Source organism: Solea solea, chromosome 5 (assembly GCF_958295425.1).
Source record: "Solea solea chromosome 5, fSolSol10.1, whole genome shotgun sequence".
NCBI classification, from domain to species: Eukaryota; Metazoa; Chordata; class Actinopteri; order Pleuronectiformes; family Soleidae; genus Solea; species Solea solea.
The window spans coordinates 20,843,760-20,867,612 of NC_081138.1; the positions used below are offsets into that span (position 1 = coordinate 20,843,760).

Consider the following 23,853-nt stretch of genomic DNA (forward strand, 5'->3'; position numbering starts at 1 on the left):
ACAGCTGAGAGCCACAGAGCCTGAATATAATCCCACTCCAACTCATCGATGAACTGAACTCATGCAATGATTGAGTGATGCTGGTAGGTGGGTGTGTTTTCCTGCACAGCGTGCATGTGCGCACGCACAAACACTCAGCCTCGTGGATATGAATGGGGCAGAGTACATTTGAACCGATATTGATATGAATGGAAGTAGAGTGGTTCTTTGTGTTTCAGGATCGATGGCGGGTGACAGTTGAGTTAAGGTTTTTGATGAAAGCAAATATTTTGGATTGATTCACTGTGTGTCTCGATGGAGGGGTTTGATGAAGACAGACAATAAGATACAGCATTAAACTTTAATGGGCCAGTATAAATTTTTGTGTGAACAAGCATATTTTTTGTCATTGGGAGATGTCGATGAGTTAGGGCACAGCATAAAAGATGCGAGGACCCTCAGGTTCATCAATTGATTTATTTGCGGCCCTTAAAAATAGATGCTGACCAATGTCTGCACACTAGTGCTTCCATCAGGACAACTTTACATACTTCAACAAAAACAAGGTATTTAATTAATTGGAATATGGGGCCAAGTGTTGACATGGCCAACGGTCCGGTTCCACACATACAAACAAAACAAAGACGGAGCTTAAATAATATTAAGAAACTCCTCTTTTTACGCAAACCTGTTTGTACATAATGAGCTTACGTACATCACAAACCACCACACATTGTGGGTTAATTCAAAGCGCGCCTCATGTTGGAGCTTAAGTTACACATTTCTGATGATGGCAAATAATGAAAAAATAGCTCCTAGCAACTGCCTGTCAACATCTGAACCCAGACCTGTTGTTTTGAGTTAGTCAGATTAACTGAATGTGGATTTAGCATGAGTGGGCAGTGTGTTTTGCTGGTTTCTTTTGAGATAATGATAATGTTTGTTGCCTTAGCAATTACTTTGTTTTCTGTACATAAGCAGCTCCCAGTTGTGTGGATTGAAAAGCCCGGCAGAATTAAATGCATCAGTGCACTTGTACGCCACTTTGTAGGGAAATTACAATGATCCCGCAGCTGCCAAATGTCCCACACTGAGCTTGACTCACTCAAAGGACACTCTTCACACACCTTCTTAAACTGGGGCAGTCCTGATGAATGCTTGCATTAATGCTCAGGAACGTGAACGCATATGTCCTCAAACCACCTCTGAATGTGGCTTCTGTGACGGGATCTTCGTACACACTCAGGATGGAGTGTTCAGAGCTGTGCTTAACAGCTGTACATGTGTGACGGATGTTAATGACAGGTCGGAATGTGGGTCTTAGTAAATGAGAGCAGAGGAGGTTGTGACCAAACCTGGTGTAGTTCATATACCTAAGTGATAGACCACACAATTGTACTAACCTACCTGTTACTGTACACAGCAGTAATCACGAGTGATCCTTCTGTGCCAGGAATCGTTGTGGACAGAGGAAGAAACTAAACTTTGTCAAATAAACATATGTAGGGAAAAACGTTTTAAATGTCTTAGCAGCATTTATTAAGTCTCTCAGAAATTACTTTAATTAACAATTAACCACAAAGAAACTCAATATCCCACTCCAACATTATGTGAAGTTGGCAGCTCTGTGATCCACTGATGAAATAACGCTGAAATAAGCATTATCCAAAACACATTCAGCTGAGCACAGTGCAGTAAACGCCGTGTGTTTGCCGTTGTTGCTTCACAATAAAAGCCAACCCAGTGTTTCACGAGCTGAAGAGTGTAAAAACAGCTGGCCTCAGATCAAGCCTGGGTCTTTGGCTGAGACGCTACCTTTGCTCTCTCATGTCAATACAATTGCAGTTGTACCAATATCCTCATTGCATCCAATGTATGAAAACTTTTGGACTCCCTGCTGCAAATAAAAAAAAAAGTTGTGGTACCAACAGCAAGAAAGAAACGTAATTGTTTTCCATTATTTTTTCAGACCCTTTGGAAGATCCTACCAAAAATCTCAACAACTCAGATGCTTTCCCTCCTGGTAAATATTTGTTTACAGCCTTGTGGCATCGATTATTTCTCATGCTCTGCCTCGCTGCTGTCCACCTACAATGATCAAATAGCTGGAGGATAGACCACACAGACCTCACTCACCAGCCTTCTAGCCAATCGTTATAATCCACAAACCCTGGTAAGGCAGCACAAAGCAGCCTGATTACCACCATGCCCCTGCACAAAATAGATGGTTCTGATGGAGGTGCTGGCTTCTTTCTTCCTTGCAGTTTTTTTTTTAAGTATTTTCTCCTGACAGCTTCTGTTACAATGATAATGGTTTTAGTCTTCTGGAATTTAGGTTGTGGGTTTTGATTTACACCTTTAGCCAGCTGCTGTGTTTCAAGTCCAGTATAAGGAGCAAGTGATACACTAGGACCTGCTATCTCAAGGCAGAATCTCAAGGTTTCTGTTCTTCCTTACACCTGATGACGGACTCCTACACTCGCTGTGTTACATCAAAGGCTGATAACACCGAGGAGAGAAATACAATCATTCAGGACTACTGTACTAGAAGGACAGTCTGAAAGAGAAACCTGCTGTCAGCGTTTGATTTCGAAAGACATGTTGATGAGTGCCGATTGAAAACTGAGAAACACACAACCGCATTTGTCTGTAGAGCTAAAAAGTGTTTTCCTATATTAGTTTCTCTCATAAAACACCCAAATCCTCTTAAGGTTTTATGTTCTGTAATATATTGGGCATTATATACATAAATCCTGGACAGCAGGCTGTCTTCAAGCAATCAGTGCAATAAATCCTGCAAAGAAACGACTCTGAATGATAACTAGAACATTTGGAAATCAGCACAATGCGGGTTATTGGCTATTACATTATCAAAGCCCACAGCCCACGAAGCTTTTAAATGAGACAGAATGGAGTGGGCTCCGTGATGCCGGCTGTTTTGATGTTGAGCTGGTGTCGTGCGAGTCAAATTCACAAAACACTGTCCTTGAATTAATCTATTTTAGCGGCCATTGAAATGGATGAAAACATGTTATTCCTGACAGCATGTGGTGCTGAGCTAACAGGCAGTTGATTTAGTTTTTCTTTAATTTTAGATTAGACTGGAAATACATGATTTTCTTCCTTAGGTTTTGGGTTGGTTTTTTTCCCCCAACACACCTTTTTAAACCAGGCTTTTAGGAATAAAAATCAATCAATATTTCATCACTACAGATTTAGACTCAAATCACACACATATTGATGTCCTTTTCATTCATGTTATAGTGGCTGATATTTTAAAAAGGCATCTTTTTTCTTTTACTTTTTTACATTTCTGAAGCATCAGTCATAGTGATAAAAACACAACTGCACATACTTCACTGATTTGCATTTACTGAGGTTCGCAAGCACAATTTTTCAAAAGTACTACCCCTATTCTAGTAATACAAGGCTAAATGCGAATCGGTGAAGTATTCCTTTAACAGATGTTACTACACTCAAGTGTGTGTTGGCATAGCATACAGTATAATTGTAACATACTTTGAAAAGGTACGGTAAAAAGAAAATGCGCTGATTTTGACCAATCCCGAATCTATACATGACTATGCAATGCTACAAAACGATGTTATTGTCATCAATAATCACTAGACGTACGCGCAGTATGAGTGCTTAAAGTAAAGTTTTGCGCTATACAACGAAAGGAAAACACAAAGTAGAGTTTTGTGTGTTTTTGCTACATATGCTTTTACACATTTCACAAAGGAAGTGACAGTGAACAAAACACAGTCGCCAACATCATCTGTACAAAGCCTGTGTACACCTTAAGCAGACAGAAGGGAGCAACTCAAAGATTGGTACTGGCTCATCACAGCACCTATCAGAGCAAGGTTATGTCCTTTCCGGAGCTATCCTGTTACAAAGACAAGTACTTGACAAGAGAAAAACATGCCATCCCTTTGCAGACACTTAAAAGAGTAACCATGGATTTAGTAGGCCACTGCTTCTTTTTGATGATGCAACTATGAGTAAATACTTTTTTGTCTGGTGTTGGACACAATGCTCTGTCCTTGTACAGGGTCACGCTGCTGAAAGCGTTAGGTTAAATGACAAAGGGAACTTTTTCACTGACCCTGTCAGACTCTGAAACCCATTTGCCAATAAAATGGAAACCTTTAACATGTCTGTATGGAATTGTTGCACTGACGTATACATCTACATTTGAGGTTCTGTCCTTCACATTAAATCGGTGGAGGGAGACAGTGACATTTCCCGGTAGCTTCAACGACGGGGGGGGGAAAGACAGTGGAGGAAAAGGGACTTCACAAAAACGTATTAGATTTGTCCTATTAATATGCAAAGGAAAAAAATTACTTTTATACAGTTTTTACCTATACATTCTTTAGATTGTTTTTTGCATCGATTTTTTTTTAAAGATGCACTCGCACAACAGCAATTGTTGATCTCGCTGACATTGATCCTCTATTGTCCTCTACTATACTGACCTTTGTATTAGTTTCAGCGAGCAAACTCCAAACCACTAAAGTGCCAGACAGCTGTAATGGGTGACTTTTTGCAACATTAACTATTTATTGGAATTCTGTGCTGCACCTTCAAAATCGGCCCCATGCCATCCATTATCCTTGAGAAAGAACAATGCATGGATGTGAACACAAATTCGAGAAGAGGATGAATTTGAGTCCATTTTTCTAACCTGGCAATTCATTTGTCATCCTCGCAGCCTGAGGAGCGGCTGCTACCTCCCAAGCCTCTGATTAAACAGGAGAGAATTAATAACAGGTGTCTGAGGAAGGGGAGGCTCTGCCTATTGAGAAAAAGAAAGGTTTGTTGTGAAGAAAGGCCAAGCAATAAGCCACAATTTGCAATTAGAGTGAAAGAGCAGCAGGTTTCATGTCACATCGACTGGACCCGATAGCTTGTAGGTCTGGTGATTCAGGAGAAAAGCAGAAGGGTTAGAATGCGCCATATGGAAACATTAGAAATGACGGAGACCATGCTATTATTATGAATATGAAAGACACCGGCCAGGTGCATGTCATAATCGATCCACTGTAAATCCATGATTTATGTGCATAATGCAGCCTTTAAATTCATCAAAGGTGTAAAAAAATAGAACACTCCAGGTGCCTGCTGCAAGCCAAGGTAACAAATTCAGGAGAATCTTTGATTACCTCTAATATGGTTATAGGTAATGGTGACCTGTCTCTAAGGAGCCAAGCCATAGCTAAATTATATTTCAAATCCATTAAACCTTACCTCAGATTCATGATTTGCTCCCAGCAAGCAGCTACCCAGGGCAGCGCATAATTGAATTTCAGACCTGAAGGAAGCAGGAAGCAGATAGGCCCCTGAGCAAAGTCCACCTCATGAGGTAGAATACTGTTATGCATAAAGGCATGATTTATTTGTGCCTATCAAATCTTGTAATGGGCTGCTCTGTGTCATTGTAAGGAGTCAGAATTTATTTTTTAAACACAACTTCTGTGGAAAGATTATATTTCTGTGATCAACAAAAATGTCTTGATGTTAAATTGAAGCATTTCGCTTGAGTCCAGCTGTGAGGGAAAGCATCGAGAGGCATAATTAAATGCAGAGACATCGCATCTTTAGCACTGCTGTGCTGTGATTCTTGGTATTCTGCACCAACAGTTACAATCATCAGACACTGAGGCTCTTTTTTTATTGTATTCTTTTTCAGTGTTGATAGAGGATTCAAGACTACATTTTAAAACAGCCATAAATCAGTTATTGGGTGAGGTAATGGATCGAACGCAGAGGTAACGGAGCATCAGATAAAAAAAAATAATTCAACTCCAGTGCGGTCGGTGCTGAATTAGAAACGAATGTTTATGAGCGTGGTGACAGTCAGACTAAGACGTAACCTCTCCAGAAGACTTCGGGCTGTAAATAGAAGGATCATGCCCTTGGTGAAAAGTATTGGCTTCACTTTCCCCCACACTGTCGTCCCTGCTATTTCAGGACATCATTCATTAGACGTCCCCGTGGAGCCAAGACAGACGACACCAAACCCAATAGCAAATCAATAATTAGACCAATTTTACCAATTAGTCTCAGTGTACTCTATACATGAGCACATCACAGCCCTCACACGCTGTGTCATGTGAGAGAAGCGTCTCAAAATTCAGTCCAGCACTTAGGGCACAGAGACAGAACATGTCACATCGATCAGGGATTTCTGTTATACCGCTGTCATGATTGTCGCAATGCAGGCTAAATATATCCGCGTGCTTCCCCCGTGTCACTGTGATTTGTGTTTTGAAAGTGCAAACCGAGGTGCAACGGCAAATTGTCATCGCCTGTACAGTATGCTTCCTCCGTACTGTATATTACCCCCATTTGCATACATATAGCGACATTACAATATGCATGCAGCTTTTAATGCTCACTATCATGTGCATAATCTGTGGCTAATGAATGCTGAACACCCACCTACACTAAGAATTACTCAAGCATATACCGTCATTAATAATGTAAGGAGTCTCTGGGGTTTCCTATTAGTTTCGTCTCAGCAAATAGCAATATCAGACAAAGATATGCTGTCCGAAACAGAGGCATGTCCATTGCAATGAGTGCGGCAGTTCGGTTAACATTTCAGGACATTGTGTGTTATAGTGGAGAAAGAGAGAGAGAGAGAGAGGGGGGGGGGGCTTTGTAATAATACAGCAGCTCTTGGCATCACCACCTCTCCTGGCAGGCTGTCTCCCACTCTCACCCTTAGTGCTGGAGCTGCCACTGCTGGCTGCCGCTGCACAGCCTGCCACAGCTCCTGCATGCTCTACCCACCTGTCACCAGGAAGAGAAAAACATTTCATTCACACCGGAGGTGCATGTCACTAGCTCTCACAAAGAACCAAACATTTACAATCACTGTCAAGTTTTAGGGGGGGAAATATGTACAGCTCCCGCTGAAATGCGTATCCGCATTGAAATGCATGAGCATAGAGGCGTTGAGTGTCAGTGCCAGGAGCACTTCATTTAGCAACATTCACAGGGATTGTCCAGGTGGCATGAAAGCACAGAAATGTCTCTATTCTAAATAATATGGATTTGATGGCAAAAAAACTGTACGTATATTCAGAGCGTACATGCAGTCCTCTAAATGGGCAGATCAACAAACGGTTTTACAAGTCAACAGTCAAGCTGGACTATAAAGAGAATGGTGTAGAGCACAGTACCCACTGCACCACCAAGCAAAAGAAGCTTGGAGTCTTTCAACACCGCGTGTTGCTTCAGTAGACGACCTCCCAGAAACGGAGTGCATTCCCAGAATAGAAAAGGACTGGTTATTGACTCCACAGTACGCCCAAGTGGGCTTTATGATTTAGTGCAGTGAGCCGTCAACTCTCAATGCAATGTGCAGCAAACAAAAAACATTTTATCAATATTCCATCAGGCAGGAACCCTCTCCTCTCACAGTTAATATAGTGCCCAGACACATTTTAGCACCCCGAAAGATCAGGCGCTCAGGCCACAGTTGCCTGCAGCTCATTGGTCGATGCGCTGCAAGCATTTTTTTTTCTTTTAAATCGCAGAAGATACACGTCGAAAAAAATTATCTGTGATCTGTGCTTGAAAACCGCATACCGTCATTATTGATTTAAATTCTTAATAACAATATTCAAAGTGTATTGTTAAATTTGCCAATAAACCCATCTGAAAGCTCAACATTGGCTAGCATATTTTATTTATTGTATGGTATTTTGTTAGATTATGCAAAATATATTGAGGTACATTATCGCTGGATGTAACTCATGTTTCGTCTCTCTGCCACTTAAAGATGAACACCCATTCTTTTCCTCTTCTTATTTACCACAACAATAATATTTACCGCGACATTATGAAGAAGTGGAAACTAGGAAATTAGATGAAATAAAACCATGTTAATTCACCAAGACTAAATCCTGCCCAGTGTTAACGCTCCGGGGTGAATTTGCCGTTTGTTTGATAGAACATTTTGTTTTTACTTTGTTGCCTTGCAACTAATCCTCTCACAATGGCAATTGTTCCAGGCAGGCAGTTTTCACCTTAGCAACAACAAGCAAGTACAACACTAGTACCTAAAGGTTAAGGTTGTACTTCTCAAACAAAGGTGTTTCCCAGACATTTAAGTTTGTCTCCATCATTTGTTTTTGTTATATTTGCCAATGAGATTGTGTTTTTGGTTTTTGGTCTCCAAGGCAAGGGATACTCAAAAACTACAACACCAGTGTTTAGGATTTAGCAGTCTATTGGTGAAGTTGCATGTTCCCAGCATGTATAAGAACCTATGTCGCTTTCAGTTATCAGCAAAACTCAAAAGGTGTTTCATTTGTCCATTATGGGCTACTGTAAAAACATAGTGGGGACCACCAACTTTTGCCTTTTAAGTGCACCTTTACTTGCACAAAAGATTCATTCAAGATTATTCAATCTAAACTACTGCTTTCCAGTATATACTGTATTGTAGAAAGTTGTAGATGTGTCCGGACAACAGTCTCAGTTTTGCACTGAAACTATACCTTCAGTTATAAGGTATACAGACAATTTCACTTTTTACTTGTTAAAAACCTTGTTGATTTCCATACCGTACACAGATCAAGACCTGAGGGCCATTAACAGAATTTAAATGGTTAGGGTAGCTGCACCACTTGGCCTATATTATGTTGGAAAAAAGGTGCTCACATAATACTGAATATCTAGTTGATTAGTTTAAAAAAGAAAGCCAATTAATTTGTGCAACAGCTAAGGGTGTAATTGGCAGATCCACTCATGCTTCTTTTCACATTGCACTGATGAGAATTTAGGAGAATGTCATGCTTAGAAGTGCCTGTTCCCTGAAGTGTTACAGTTTTCACTGGCACTGCTTCAGAAACCATTCCTGCTGCATAATTCATATCGGCTATTTAGCTCTAGTCCAAAGTGACATAAAATGAGTGCAGCAGTTGAGTGAGTTTAATTTTCTTTTCTTTTTTTTTATATCAATAGGAGAACCTAATTCTTTAAGTGCTATCGTGAACGAGACCGTTTTCAGGCAGAGCCTCTTTTCTGTTTCTTTTCGAGGTCGCAAATGTGAAGACGGAAGGAGGAATGAAGCTGAAAATCAGGATGTTAAGTGTTTAGGCTGAGAGGTTTCTGACTGAAGCATGGAAACATTAATTCTTTTACTTGGTGAGAGAGGACATTTTGGTCAAGAGGCAGGACAGTTTGGAAGTAAATTATAATAATAGATCTGTGTTACAGAATCACAGTCTCTCTTAGCCCCTGCAAGAAATTTCACTTCTCTATATCACTATATTGTGTTAGTCTATAGACCTTTAAATGAATAAACCTCACTGTGAATTAACAGCTTGGCACAGTGAGAACCATGAGCTTATATGATTTATTGCACAGCTATTGAATTACATTGATTTATTTTTTAATGTTGATTTGAGCCCACCCCACTCCCTTTGCTTATAAAGTAACTCTTCGTGCCAGTCGACTGAAATTAGAAAAAGCAATATGCCACATCTTCCTATTGCTCCAGTCAGTTTGAAGCATACCATAATTTACTCGCCTGCTCTGTCAGAACTTGATCATTCCATTTATTGCACAGATAGTCCTAAATAATTAAAAGTACGGCCCCCCGGCAGATTATATTGGTGATTAAGAATTGATTTCAGGGACATTGTTTTTTTTCACTGAGGGATTCAAACTACGAGGTGAATTCTGATTAATTGAATGCTTTAGATTTATCCCTTTTCCATATTGCTCTAGACAATTTGCAGTGCACGCTGGGATTGACAAGCTCAGAGGGAGGAGGGGTCGTGGCTGCGCGTCTGGGGCGAAATCTGTGCAGCAACACTCTGCCGAAAGAACACCGGATGCGTAATACTGTTTGTGTTGTGGATTATGATATTCGTCATATGGCAGTGCGCCATGAAACGTGGTGTGGTACATAGACGGCGCCGCACGTGATTGTGGGCCCTGAGGAGAGATGAGTTGAGCTGTTGAAGTGGAGCTCAGTCCAGCTGGCTCTAATAGCAGAGGAGAGGGCCACGGGCTCACAGGCTGAGATGAACACTCTTGACAGCCGTCAAAGAAATAGATAGAAATCAGTGGCTCCATGACTTATGATCACAGTAATTCACTGCACTATACCTTTGCCTTTGTCTGTAAAACTATAATAAATTTCGCTTGTGTTATAATAAAATAAAATGCAGTTATGTTGGAAAAAAATAATCATAATGTGAAACCAGTGCTAGTGTTTAGCACAGAAACTATGGGAACATACACAGTACTTCAGTATTATGACTTTCACCAGCATATGCTACATGAATTAAATGCCTATGGATATAGCGATTATTTTTGAGATTACAGTGGGAAATAGTTCACTGAGATTGGCCTGTTGTGAGTAAATCAGTCTCTAAAAAAACAGCTGCACATTCCAAATGTTACCTAATCAATGAAGAATTTCATTTATTTTTCATAATACCAGGACTGATTCTATTATTACAGTGATGATAAGACTTAAAATGAATAGAAAGACTTGTTACGTGTACCCTTTAAAAGCAAGGGCCTTTTTATTTCCAGTGTCTGTTGAAAGTAGGGGTCATATAAGACATATCGCAGTGTCGGGAGGCTTTACTAAAAGCCAGCTGTGAGCTGAGGCTGAATGCAGACATTGGGAAAGCAACCACATCACAATTCTCTTCTGGGAGAAATACAATCATCCAAACCATGAATAGGTGACCCAGTAGAAACAGAGATATTGGCAGGATGTGAAAAATTTGAAGACACAACACATTATATGGTCCTTCAGTCTTGGCACAGTGGCAAATAATGGACTTTATGGGGAGGATTGTAGAGTGGTAGCTTGAGTGGCAGAATGATCCTAAAGCCCCAGCTAGTTCTAATGAGGCAGCTTGATGTAGCAACCAGGTCCACTGGGCACAGGAAGGACCAGATGTCACTCGCACACTCATTCCTTCCTTCCAGCACAGCCTGCATTCACCTTTCATCCCATCTGCTGCTACCACGCTTAGTCAATATTTAGCCACTGGGAAAAGGACAGACACGCTCTGCACCTGGTTCATTATAGCGCCTCTGGTAAATGGGAGATATTTTTGCCTCTGTACTGAGCAGAAAGAAAGCATCTCCTTTTCAGCCCACACTGTGTAAACCTGTGGACTTGACCTCCCGGTGTTTCAGATACTTTTCTCCCTTAGAAGTGTATACTAATGAGGAGAGAATATGGCATGTCTCCGCATTAGATCGCATCCAGGAACAGTTGAATAAGTCTCACAGCTCGCGTTGCATGACTCAGCAGTGAATCATGGGATGCCAAGGCGCCACCGTGCAGAGTGACATGCAATATGCCAACTCTCATCTCAAGACATTAAAAAATTACTGAAGAGGAGGAAAAGTAAGCATTAATCACAGATGACGGATTTCGGTCTGTTGTCTTTATAAACACTGTGTAACAGACAATTACCCCATCTATATACTATATGCACTTAACCTGGGACCTTCCCCACCAAGCATTAATTTGGATGGCACAACTATGGATTTATACATTTTTGAATATTTATCTTAATGTCACCATTTAGCCGATCCTTACATCTGTGACGAGTTGTAACTGAACTAAAACACTTGAACTGTGCTTGGAAAATCTCCCGGGGCAATCCAGGGCAACTGTTTGCTTATTCTTTGGCGAGTGAATGTAGTGTTTGACATGACGAAATGCGAGTAAATGATTGTGCACTGTATTACTACAGTCGCACACTTCAAAGATTAAAACGTGGGGCGGACAATACAGCAACTTGACACACTTGTCTCTGAAAATCTTTATCATCTTTACATAGGATAAAGCCTGTGCGTGTGCCTGCATGAGCTATCACACGTCCTTAAAGACAGACGGCCAGTGAGAAGCATGCCGAGTATATCTCATATTAGTTCTTCTCCTGGCATGGTGCGTGTGCCACGTCAAGACACTGCTGTGGGGAGAATTTATATTCAGCTTTACACTCCGGCCTGCGTTCACAGGGAACATTAATGGATGTGCTCATGTCAGCTTTGTGCCTCAGCCCTCAAGCGGACAATTTGTGAATTGGGCGTTGCCATGCGTGGCTCTGATGAACCAATGAGCTCTTGTTGAAGGACATTTTGCATTCAGTGATGCATTCAAAACATACAGTAATTACAATGAGAATGGAGGTTAGTCAGTACTTAATGTTTCTCTTAACAAATGTCGTGCAAAATTATTTAACGGCTTTTCAACTCATTGGTTCAGAGAGAGAAAGAAAATCACCTTTGCAAATGCAAACAAGGATAGTCTTAGGTCACACACAAAAACCATGACCAGTAAATCCAATTAAAATTGTCAACCCTCATTTTGGGAAGGTGCAGGATTGATCAGTGGTGACATTTTTTTTCCCCACATGACTGAAAAACACATTGCTGTGTATTGTCCCAAAGCCTGTGCTGGGTTTCTATGATCTGGTATCTTCACTGTCAAACACCCACACCCAGCAGCTCATCCACAGACCATGTGCTTGCATGTCTGCTCATCTAGCTTGTGTTTTCTAACGCTAAATGCACTGTGAACATGTCTTTGAGCATTGTCGTATCAGGGAATGAGCACTGTGCCACTTTTCCATTTCATTAGATACACATCTAACAGAGCGGTTATGAGGCAAATGTGACTTGCGGGCCAAACTGCCCTTTTTGGTTTGCACCTCTGTAATTTCATTAATATCAGACATATCCGACATAAAAATGTAGTCATTGAAAGTCAGAACACAGCTTCTCCAGCTTAACTGATCTGTCAGAATGGCACAGGAGATTCAAAAGTTCACTGTGTGCTCGTTAGATATTTGGGTTTCGCACTTTATATTTTATTCGCTGAGAGAAGGAAAGCAGGAAGGACAAACAGTACGTGAGACAAAGGAGAAAAAAGACATGGGCAGGATGACATCCAAGGTCACATAGAAATCATTTTCTGAATAGTAAGATTAAAATGATTTTCTTTGAGCTTGTAGAAAATTGCCTCACCAAACAAATTTGAGTGCTTCTAAGGAAAATTGAGGCCCATGAGTAGAGGTCTGCATTGCCTACAGTATGTGCTCCGTCACTTCGGATGCCTTTCATTCGACAGCATGCAAAATGAGACAATAACATTACAGAAAGTGTGTCCTGCTAGTTATTGTCTTTGTGCTACAGGATATCACTTTCAGGGCTTATTTTATGACTTTTTACAGAAAAAACACACCTGATGTTTGATATTTTGTGATTTTTTTCATCAAAGACTGCCATGCATGTTGTAAATATAAACTGGGGAACAATGGAGTGAAACATCTGGGGAGCAATCTTCTACCCTTGTTTTCCCCTATATTGGTCATCCATCTTCATCTCCAACCTGCCTCTTGACTTAAATATCCTCTAAGCCACACCCCCTTTTTAAATTACTTGTGACCTTTGGGCGATGCTGAGCCGCCATCAAAAGACAATAATATCTCATTAGAATACAATAGCCCAGTAAAAATGCAGCTACTGTGCTGTGCCAGGAGGATTTTTTTCCCCCCATACCATCAGAGCCTGCTAGGGTCTCTGCACTTGAATTACAAAAACTAAAATAAAAATACCCCATTCAGCATGAACATTCATATAACTGCATACCACCATTTATAAGACTTTAGTCAGCATGTTGTTTGGTAAGTGTAGTTCCTCAGAAGTAAAACAAAGCATTCACAACACGAGGGGTCTGTCGGTACTTGTAAGGATTAAGGCGGATGTCTATGTTTTTGCTATCAAACCTTAAATTAGCGATTCTTAGGTTTGGCCTGGCCTGGTTTCTATGGAACCCAAGAGTTCACTCAATGAGCAAGCACTAGGCATTAGTGGAGGGGAAAAACTCCCTTTTAAGTAGACTCAAAGATGCGCAAGCATCTGCCTCGACCAGTTGAGGTGAAAGGAAAAATGAGGGACAGAAAATATAGTTGTATTTAAGTGGGTTTTTTGCATTTTTGCATTTCACTAATGAGTGTCCATGAAAACATTGGCAGGCAGCAGCCAATAGCGAGGATAACAAAATGCTTATTCTCCTTTGTGCTAGCTGAGAACTGATAGAAAATCAAACCCACAAGGTTGTGAATCATGTAATTTTCCCTGGAAAGGACAGGCAAATGAAAGAAACATGACAAAAAGCTCATCTCTGAGCTTGATAGGAAAAAGAGAGCTTTTCTCTTCACCTGGAGAGAGACCCAAAGAAGATTGCGTCAGTCATATTTCCTTCTCTTCTCAGATTACTTTGATATATGCCGAGCAGCCAATCCTATTTCTTCCAGTCTCATCGGCAGCTGAGTGCTCTGTGGGTTTTTTTTTTTTTTTTTACCAGCTCAGCACTTTACACCTACAGTGTTTGGAGAATTATGATCCTGCATGATATTATCAAGGTCAAGTTGTTGGCACCATACCCCTTGCCCCCTTTGATTGGATGTTTTAAATTTTGTCACGCCCGACCTTCGGCCTGCTGTCGGCTCACCCTTGAATGTCCCACGGTGGAGATTTCCCCAGGCGTTTAGAGGCAAGTGCTAGTGGCCAGTCCAGGGAGAATATGCTCTTAGTGCAGAATAAATCAATCTTAAAGAGAGGCTTTAAATCAGGAAGGATAACATTGTTGTCTTCATCTGTGTGGCATTAGTTTAAGGTTTTTTTCCCATTTCTGAGCCTGGAGACAGACATTGTCTCAGCTAAGGCATTTTTTATTCCCTGTAATTTCTAAAGATCGATAGAAGCAGCCAGTGACCCACAAAGCTGGGGGGATAGACGAGAGCTCTATTTATAGCAGCCAGTGTGTTCGCTGTGTACAGGCATGCCATGGTATTGTAACATGAGTTCAGACTTGTTGGAGAAACAGGTGCTGCAGTTGGAGAGCTCACTGATGAGAAGTGGTTACTAAAGTGTGAAATTTGACTGGTGAAGTTATGAAATTAGGTCAACGCTGCCTCTAATAAATGCTTCCGAGGGTGTGTTTATGAGTCACAGCTCTGATTTTAATGCTGGGTAAATAGGGGTTTTACAGAGTGCACAGGAACATCCCAAATTGTAACATTAAAGTCACATGGTGTTGAGGAGCAAGTAATCAATTACCAGCAAAGTAAATTGGATGGCAAAGGGAAGGGATGGGTAGCCAATGACTTATTTATCAAGGCACAATCAACACTGTGGAATTTTCCAGCTCTGCTCACACTGAGTGACAGATGGAGAGTGTTTCCCAGGGAGACAGCGTTTAAGGAAATGAGACTGTGCGGTACATGTTTTGCTATTTAGGGAAGAAGCTTGTTTTTCCAAAGCTGGAGGGCACGTAATAAAGTATTAATCTTTAACCTGCGATAATAAAGTGGAAGAGGTTGGATTATGCATCTGATACCAATGCCGTGCCTTTCTCACTCGTCGGAATTGCAAATTGCAAAGTAAATCTGAGGAGTCCAAGACAATGAGAACACTCACCTTCATGCCATTTCATTTTCCATAAGCTAAACACAGAAATAACTTGGGTGGGAATAAAAAACCTGACGGCACATGCTTTGGCTTGCAGATCGGTCTGTTGTTTCATTCTAGGATATTAGCTTCCTCTATGACCAAGCAATGCAGTTCCCCAGGCTACGTTTCAGCTCAAAGATACGACATCCACTGTGAGACATGTTTGCCTTTCCAGCCAACAGTGGATGCGCCAAATAAATCATACAAATGTTTATTTAAAGACATTAATTCCTCTTACGCTGCATTATTCATCAGAGTTTTTGAGGGCATCCTGGCTTATAATATGGCTTGTCATTCCCTCCAACTGACTGCAGCACGGCTAAATTGTCCTGAATAATTCAGGGGGCTGGTAAATAAAACAGCAGATGGGGCTGGCATTGGCCTGCATAGAACAGACTGAAAGGACTCTCGGTCTCCAGGTGAGTCTGCTCTTCTTTCAGAAACAGAGAAATGTGCATTATTTAAGCTTAGAAATACTGGGCCTTCGTCCAACACAGGAAGCTTCAGTATCGTCGAGCTTGGAGTGGAAACAAACAGTACCAGTGAACAGAAGGCAGGACCTCAGAGGCAAGGACCGCTCGAGGGGCCGTAGAGCACAGTATCAGAACAAATAGACCTGTGATGATGCTGTGGAAATCTGAGGCATAATTTCAATAATCTGAACCTATCTGAAATTTATTTTCCTTTCTTTTGTTTTATTGTTTTAAGAAAATGTGCATTTTTTTAAACTGTTGATCTGCTCAGGGGCAAAGAAGCATATAAAAAACAAAACATTTAGAGAGAGCTGGACCAAAGTGGACCATTATTCTCTTTTACACTCTCTTTTATTCTCTTTTGCCCCACTTTGGTTTTTATTGAGTCATATTTTGGGACATATTTCTGATTGTTATTGTTTATCCATTCATATAGATATTAGTGCTATCTCAGGGTTAAGATTCAGTTAAAAGCACACCTCAAGGAAGGCTCAGCCAAATGTTTGGAATGCCAAGGCCTCCTCCGACAGCTCTAGATTAAATTTTAATCACCCCAAAAATGTCTGTCTCGGCATACGCTTCCGATTTGTACGTCATTTGCATTTCAAATTGTCTAAGATTAAAGTAACTGGCAGAGAATTGACGAGACATTAGTACATTATGTACCAAACTGAACCCAACACGGGGGGGAATTTTATTAACCACAAATATAGAGTGGAAAGTAATTACAAGTGTTTTACTAGTGCTTTCAACCAACCAATTTAGTTCTGTTTTTTGTTTTATTTCAGTATGAGCCATTAAGCAATATTGTGGGCATTAACACTGCACCAAAATATTCGCTGAAATGTTTAAAAAGGTTGCTGCTGAGAATCAGGCACACAAGCCATTTGAGGACAGACTCTAGCTCGGGGAAAAAAAATAAAAATATAAATTCACTGCTAAGAAATATTAGAGAAACCATTTCCTAAAGGGCAAATGAAGCCTTAATGAGCAGATGGAAAACAGCTGTACAGGGAGGAGAAGGGTTAGCCGAGGTAATAAGCAGAGGTCTTGAACACACTGAGGATAACTGGAATGCAGGTATGCACCAAAAAATAAACACAGGGATGCAGAACCACAGCAACTTTGCATACAGTAAGGTATCCTTTCTATTTTATAACTATAGATTATAGAATATTCATAGCACTGCTGGTCGTATACATGTAAATATTTCAGAGCTGCAACTAACGATTATTTTCATAATCGATTAATCTGTCGATTATTTTCTTGATTAATCATTTGGTCCATAAAATATCAGAAAACCTTAAAAAATGTTGATCGGAACCTGGAAATGATGATGTTCTCAAATCCAGAGCAAAGAATTAAGCTTAATCGATTATTATCAAAATAGTTGTTGATTAATTTAGTAATCGATTAATAATGGATTAATCGATTTATTGTTTCAGCTTTAAAATATTTACATGAGTAAAAACTATTAATGGGATTATTGGTACCTGCTTTTTTCACTACAAAGTTCACTCTAAATATTCTAAATTGATTTTTTTGCATGCTGCATATATCATTACTGTCAGCAATTTTATTTTAAAATACACAAGATTATTTTTTTTTCCCCATTCAGTTGGCAATCAAAGTAAAGTTTTCGAATTTGAATTGTGTTTTTAGCACACCACAAATTCAAATAAAATGGAAATGATAACTACTGTAGCATTTCCTGTCAGAGCAGGTGAGAGGACCCACTTCTGTAATCCAATTTTACACAATATTCTAACAGTGCATGCTTGCTTTGCTGGATAGAGACAAATCAGACTTCACAATTGTGCTCAGACATCTCCTCCTGGAGCGAGCGGAGGCTCATAGCAGCTCTTATTTCCTTAGCAGCTGACTTTTGTGCACATCTCCAGTATAATACAGGCTTTACTGTCCCCCCCAAGAGAATCCACAGCACAGTCACAGTGCCAAAAGTCAGGAAACGAAAGAAATGAATCACCTTCTCTCACTCTAATCCCCTCCTTCATAAGAGAGGGGTGAGTCCATGGTGCTTATCCTCATATGGGACACGCAGTTACTACAGGATTAGTGTCCTGCACAGGCGCCACCCCAACGAACTGTCCAGAGCCTCCAGAGACAGTCACTCCCCATTACCCAACCTAATCACTAAACACGCGGTTGTCTCCCATTAATGGACCGACACTGTTGTGCAGCATCTGGGATATGAATTGAGTATCACACAGCCTGCTTGACTGAACACCTGATTGGCTCGTCATCGCAGAGTTCTCTATATTGTTCTGTTGTGTGATTAAATGAGATATCCTCTCCACGTGAGGGTTACGTACTGTCCCTAATGCTGAGAGGAGCACCGCTGGGGAGAGAGGCAACACTGGCCACCTCCAGGTTGGAAGTGTGTGATGATTCTCCAGCACTATAATCATTGATTATAACCCTCATTGATTAGACAGAGCTCTTCTGTGGTACGACGCGCACAAGCTACAGAATAAGGAAGAGTTCAAGCTGTGTGTGGTTTCACTGTCAATAACTAGTTAGATATTTCCTCTTTCCACAAAATGCACTGTGCTTAGAGGTTAAATTGCAGCACAAGTTTGTAACAGTAGTATTATGTTAAACGTGGTAAAAGTAGGTGTGCTTCTCCCTTTTCATCTACATCAGAGGCGATACGTTGTCCTCTTTGATTCACTTATACTACAGACCTTTTTTTACAAACTCTATCTTTAACAATACAGAATTTAACTTTATTTGGGTTTTTACTCTCCATAATTCCAGTTTAAAGTGAGTTAAATTTGAAAATAAGGCAATACTACCAATAAAAGGCATATCATTAAAAGTGAGTTTATTAAATAGGTCTAAAGCTGTTTTGGTTTTTTTACAACTATCAACACATGGTACTTGTCTAATTTGACGTGAATATTATGGTCATAAAAGAAGAAAGTTTTGTGTATACTTCATATAAAAATCCCACTTGTCAATCTGTTGATATCGAATGACTGCGCATGTATTGAACTATTCCCAGTCAGCCTTTCTTTCATTTCTGGCATTGATATCTTTCAGCTGCTCCCCACTTTTCAATAATTGAAAGCTTCTCTCCAAAACATCACTTAATAAGCCGCCCTGCAGCTGTACACACGGTGTTGTAGGGAAAAAGGATTCTCATGCTATTTTTTGTCTCGTGGTCAGAACTCCATCAGGCTACTTTTTTTATTAGCAGGACTTTTGTAAAAGCTGTGACATTTACTTGCAGAAACCATGTAAACAGAAATATCTCCATGAAAGATTGTAATTCTTGTTGCTGATGAAAATCAAAATACATTTTTCCAAATGTAGCTTCAGCAGGCTGATTGCCTGGTTGTAGAAGTCACCTGTGTTTATCTTGAATTATAGCCTGATAATAAAATCCTTTTTAATTAAGGCATAGATAATACTGGAATGTTTTTGGCAGTTGAGTGTGAGGAGGAATCTCGTTTTGAGAAAACTGGCTTTAAATCGAAACAAATAAATCAGACACAAACAGAGAATCTCAAAATGGACCAGTGCAAGAAAACCAGATGTTTTTGCCGGCAGTGTCTCACCTTGAAAGTGAACATCCCGACTTGTCTTGCTCTCCCTCTAACACCCACAATCCCAGGGTGGGGAGGACCATGGATCATATCAGACCATGAAGGTGAAAGCAAGTGGCTGAGAGAGAACAAAAGCAGACAAAGTCCATGTAAGCCATTGCGATTGTTCAGACACAGATGTTCTGATCCAGAAACTAAAAAAATGTAACATCTCAGCACCGTCCCGAACACACGCACATACTCTTAGCCTCAAGATAACCCTCTCTCATCCTATTACAGATGTACACATTTACATCTTAATATAACCATGACTGCACATTTGTGCTGCAGGCTCATTGTTCAAACGACACTTAGTTAACACCATTCAAAGCAAACTCTGGGTATGTAAATATGTCTCATGTAAACATGGGTAGGAATTAAAATCCTATTAAGTTAAATGGGTTGTTGACCTTCCCTGTATTAGGAGAAAATTATGCTGGCTTTGAATACTATTATGCAAAATTGCTCAGCAAATAATATGATTCAATATCAACCACTTGGACAATAAAAAAACAGATATATCCTCCTATCATTGCTATGGAATTGTTATTCAGGAGTGTCACTTAATGCACTGCATCTATATTTGCTGCCAGTGGATGTAAGTTCCAGGGAGCCGCCGCAGACAGAGAGATAAAAATGAATCCTGCTGAGGATATTAAATTATAAGGATATTAAAATGGCTCTTTGGGGGATATGAGCCACTGTCTATGGACCAAAGGATTTTATTAACAATAAAATATTGCTCTGGATATTCATAATACAAATGGCATGATCTTCCTGGGTGCTTTCTTTATTTTGAGGAAATGTATTGGTTCAGCAAACGCTGAAGTTCAGTTTGAATCCTAGTTTGTCTTCCATAATTTATATACAGAAAAAGCTCGTCAATAATAATCCCTGTGTATAAATATACACAGGGATTAATATTGACAAGCTTTTTCCACCTCAAGCAGGTTTGGGAGAATATGAGAACATAAATATGTTACCATTTCCTAAACCTGCTTCATTTCCATTAAAATGTCTCGTTTAAATACGCTATTTCCAGGACTATTTTTTTATATAGTTTTTCAGTGTTTTAACACCCACATTTTTCCCGGTGAGAGGGTTCAACACCCACACGCTCTGTTTCTGCGCTCGCTTCGGCTGCCTCCTCTCCCCCTCCCTCTGCTGTTGTTGTTGTTGCCTCAAACATGACACCGGCTTTGGGTGTGACTGGCTGATGATTGGCTGTTCTGCCTTAAGTCCCGTCTCTCTTGGTGTGTTAGATTTATCACTCAGCTCGTGCTGAGGAGGCGGGAACTAGCTGGTTCATAGTTCACACACTACAGAGTTCTGACTTTCCATTATTGTCAGTCACTTTTGGACATATGAAATCCCGAAGTTGTCAATATTGATAATAAAATATAAGACATTATTTAATTATCATATCAACAAGCCGTTTTAAATATCTATGTGAAATAATTGAGAAAATTGTTCAAACCCAATTAAGCATTAATTTTCACAGAATTTTTATTTTATTAGTCATGTTTGATTCAATTGTATTAAGTCTGTTTTTATTTCTGTTAAAATTGTAACAGTATAGTTTTTTTTTTATTAATTACACATTTATTTGCATAATTCTGCTGTACTTTTATTTTAGCACATGTATTTGCGTTGGATTCAAATGTGGAGACTGAGACGACCCAGTGAGGACACTGACCTCGCACTTACACACAGAAGCCACAGCATTCTGACGACAATTGAAACAGTGTTAACAGGCCAAAAGAGCACCAAGACAACAGTCTTCACACCATTACACCACCACCATAAATATGTAAAACAGATGTGCCTACATGAGCTATGATTTTTTTTTTTTTCTTTTATCCGTTGCTGTGTGTGGGCAGTGGGTAATATTGACCTTTATAAAGACATAAAGTGGGAGGGGTAATGAGTAGGTGTCCGTGCGTGTTTGATTTACTACAGTTTCAGGGTGGGAAAATGTCTCCAGGGAATGAATGTCAATAAAATGTCCTCTGATGTCACGGAGACATGACAATGTGTTCGTGTGTGCGGTTCGTGTCCAGTAAAAACAAGTTATCTCCAAGAGATGAGACTCAACTCCACCATGTAATTATGCACCCCACCTCTTCTCCAATACCACACCTCCTCACCTCTCTCTCGCAGCTCTCATTCTGCAGCAGCTCTCAGCTGAGCTGCAGGTGGTGGCAATCTATCCCACTGCTTGGCCTGTACACACAGAGCTGAGTGCCACTGTGCTCCTGCCCAATAACACAGACTTTACCTCTCAGACAGCACACGGACACGCAAACAAAAACCCGTGCTTTCACACACACACACACACGTCTTAAATATTGGCATGCAAGCCCATGTTTGGTCCTGTATAATATCACACTTGTTTTCATTCAGTAATCCCACCCATGAACTCCATCCTTCCATCTTCAGCACCAGACTACATTTTGGTATTCTAAACTCATCCATCTCAGCCTAATCGCACCGTAGAGCTGCACAGTGTCTCACCGTTCCTTTATTGGAACAACGTTCAGCAAGTTTCCCAAAGAACAATTCTGGAGACACGAGACTATGAAACTGACACAACATTCAAGTATTTACATATTCCAAGAAATAACCACATCACTGCACAAGTTGTGCGGCATTTATTAATGGGATAATGTTACCATTCACATTGCTAAATCACCTTGCCTTCAAATTAATCAGCGAGCTTGACACTTTATTAATCTCACATGGTTTGCGTTCACGTTCATCACGACATTTTAAATTTGTATTCATTTCCCCTAATATCTAAATTTATCTCAAATTGTGGTCCTGGCTAGACTTGGCAAATGGGCAATTGGTGTTTATTTGATTAATTGTTTAGTGAAGAAAGTGGCTCTGTTTAGTGGACAATGTATTCATCAAATTGTAAATCTATTTTTAAGTCGTTTTCATAAAGGTTTATGAAGATTTAGTTACATTGTAATGCTTTTTTTTCCTAGAGGACTAGTTCATTTTGGGTGCACGGATTGTTGCCTTTAAAATCTGCAGACTGCAAACCGGATGAATTTAAGATTTAATGGTATGGATTTCAACTCAGAAATGAGCACACTTCATTTTGATATCGGGATTTATTCTGTTCTTAAGGAAAATTGCTGTCATCTATGCTTTGTTTGTTCTCATGGTCTCTAGCACACACTGTTCCCTGCGGTATTAGCTCTCTTAATATGGGGACAACGTCCCTGAATAGAATACAAGCTCCCCTATACTTTACTAGACATTGAGGGGGGGAGCTCTAAAACATTGAAACATTACAGGTAATAGGTATGTAATTAACACTGAGCATCTGTCAACACTGCCCTCAAATCACCTACATTTTAATGTTACATGCCCTCTTGAACGTCTGTTCACCAAGTTGAACAGTGCTGTTCATGTGACTGTGCTGGCAGACACACAATGTCCTGTTTGTTTGCTTGTAATGGAGGATAGGGAACACGAGAGTAACGTGATGTGTGTGTGTGAGAGAGAGAGAGACAGACAGGTTTTTTTCCGTAGTATGCAAACGATTGCCACACACTTCCATGTGCATGTGCCACAATGTTCCAAATTTGCATCAGGGTGAAAACATTGAGGACTTTGATTAACTGAGGCGAATTACAACTACATGCATACAGTTGCAATAATGTTATAATAATAATTATAATTAATGTAAGGAAAAGTGGATTACAAACAGGATGTGGAACAACTTTCAAAACATTGCACCTGCTGCTGCCTCCTCATTCATCAGAACCTTAAATTAAACAGTCAAGAGAGCATTTATTTTTGCTGACTATTCAAGACTATTGATTGAGTGCATGGTGTTGGTCCAAGTCCTGACTTTCTGCTTTAATCACTTAATCACATTTCCTCACGGGCACATGGATGAATTTGCAAAAACTATGGCCTCAATATTGCAGTAACATTTTTTCGTGGATGTTTTGGGAAAGGTGGCACCAACCCTAAACAACCACCATTCGACCCCACTGGTGGCCTTTCACACAGTACAGCCCTGTGTGGTTGGTGAGGCAATGTCAGGAAGCGTTTCCTTATCGATGGGAATGTTTAGAATTTACTGAAAGCCCTTTCAACTTGGCATGGAAGGAAATAGCAAAAGAGCAGCATTTGTGGGCTGCATTTATCTTGTTACAGAACAATATACCCCTCTTCTTAAAAGCCCTTTAGAACAGAATTAAGAGAGAACAGGAGTGTAAAATGTCATATGTGGCAAAAAAATGCTTCTATCACACACA

The 23,853-nt window shown here is 40.2% G+C and overlaps 1 protein-coding gene and 1 long non-coding RNA gene across 5 annotated transcripts in view; one reads left to right on the plus strand and one right to left on the minus strand.

The window, feature by feature from the left end:
• Positions 1 to 23,853, plus strand: part of LOC131459762 (carbohydrate sulfotransferase 8-like) — a 123,346-nt gene that overhangs the window by 74,680 nt on the left and 24,813 nt on the right. For 2 of the 3 annotated variants that reach the window (XM_058629853.1, XM_058629854.1), the window contains exon 3: positions 1,949 to 2,002. The exons of the other annotated variant lie outside the window; for it this stretch is intronic. In XM_058629853.1, coding sequence (XP_058485836.1) covers positions 1,949 to 2,002 — 54 coding nt within the window. The remainder of the gene's footprint in view (positions 1 to 1,948; positions 2,003 to 23,853) is intronic. 3 annotated transcript variants of the gene reach the window in all.
• Positions 1 to 23,853, minus strand: part of LOC131459766 (uncharacterized) — a 42,882-nt gene that overhangs the window by 14,799 nt on the left and 4,230 nt on the right. The window contains exon 2 of one of the 2 annotated variants that reach the window (XR_009240280.1): positions 19,550 to 19,655. The exons of the other annotated variant lie outside the window; for it this stretch is intronic. This is a non-coding gene — a long non-coding RNA (uncharacterized LOC131459766). The remainder of the gene's footprint in view (positions 1 to 19,549; positions 19,656 to 23,853) is intronic. 2 annotated transcript variants of the gene reach the window in all.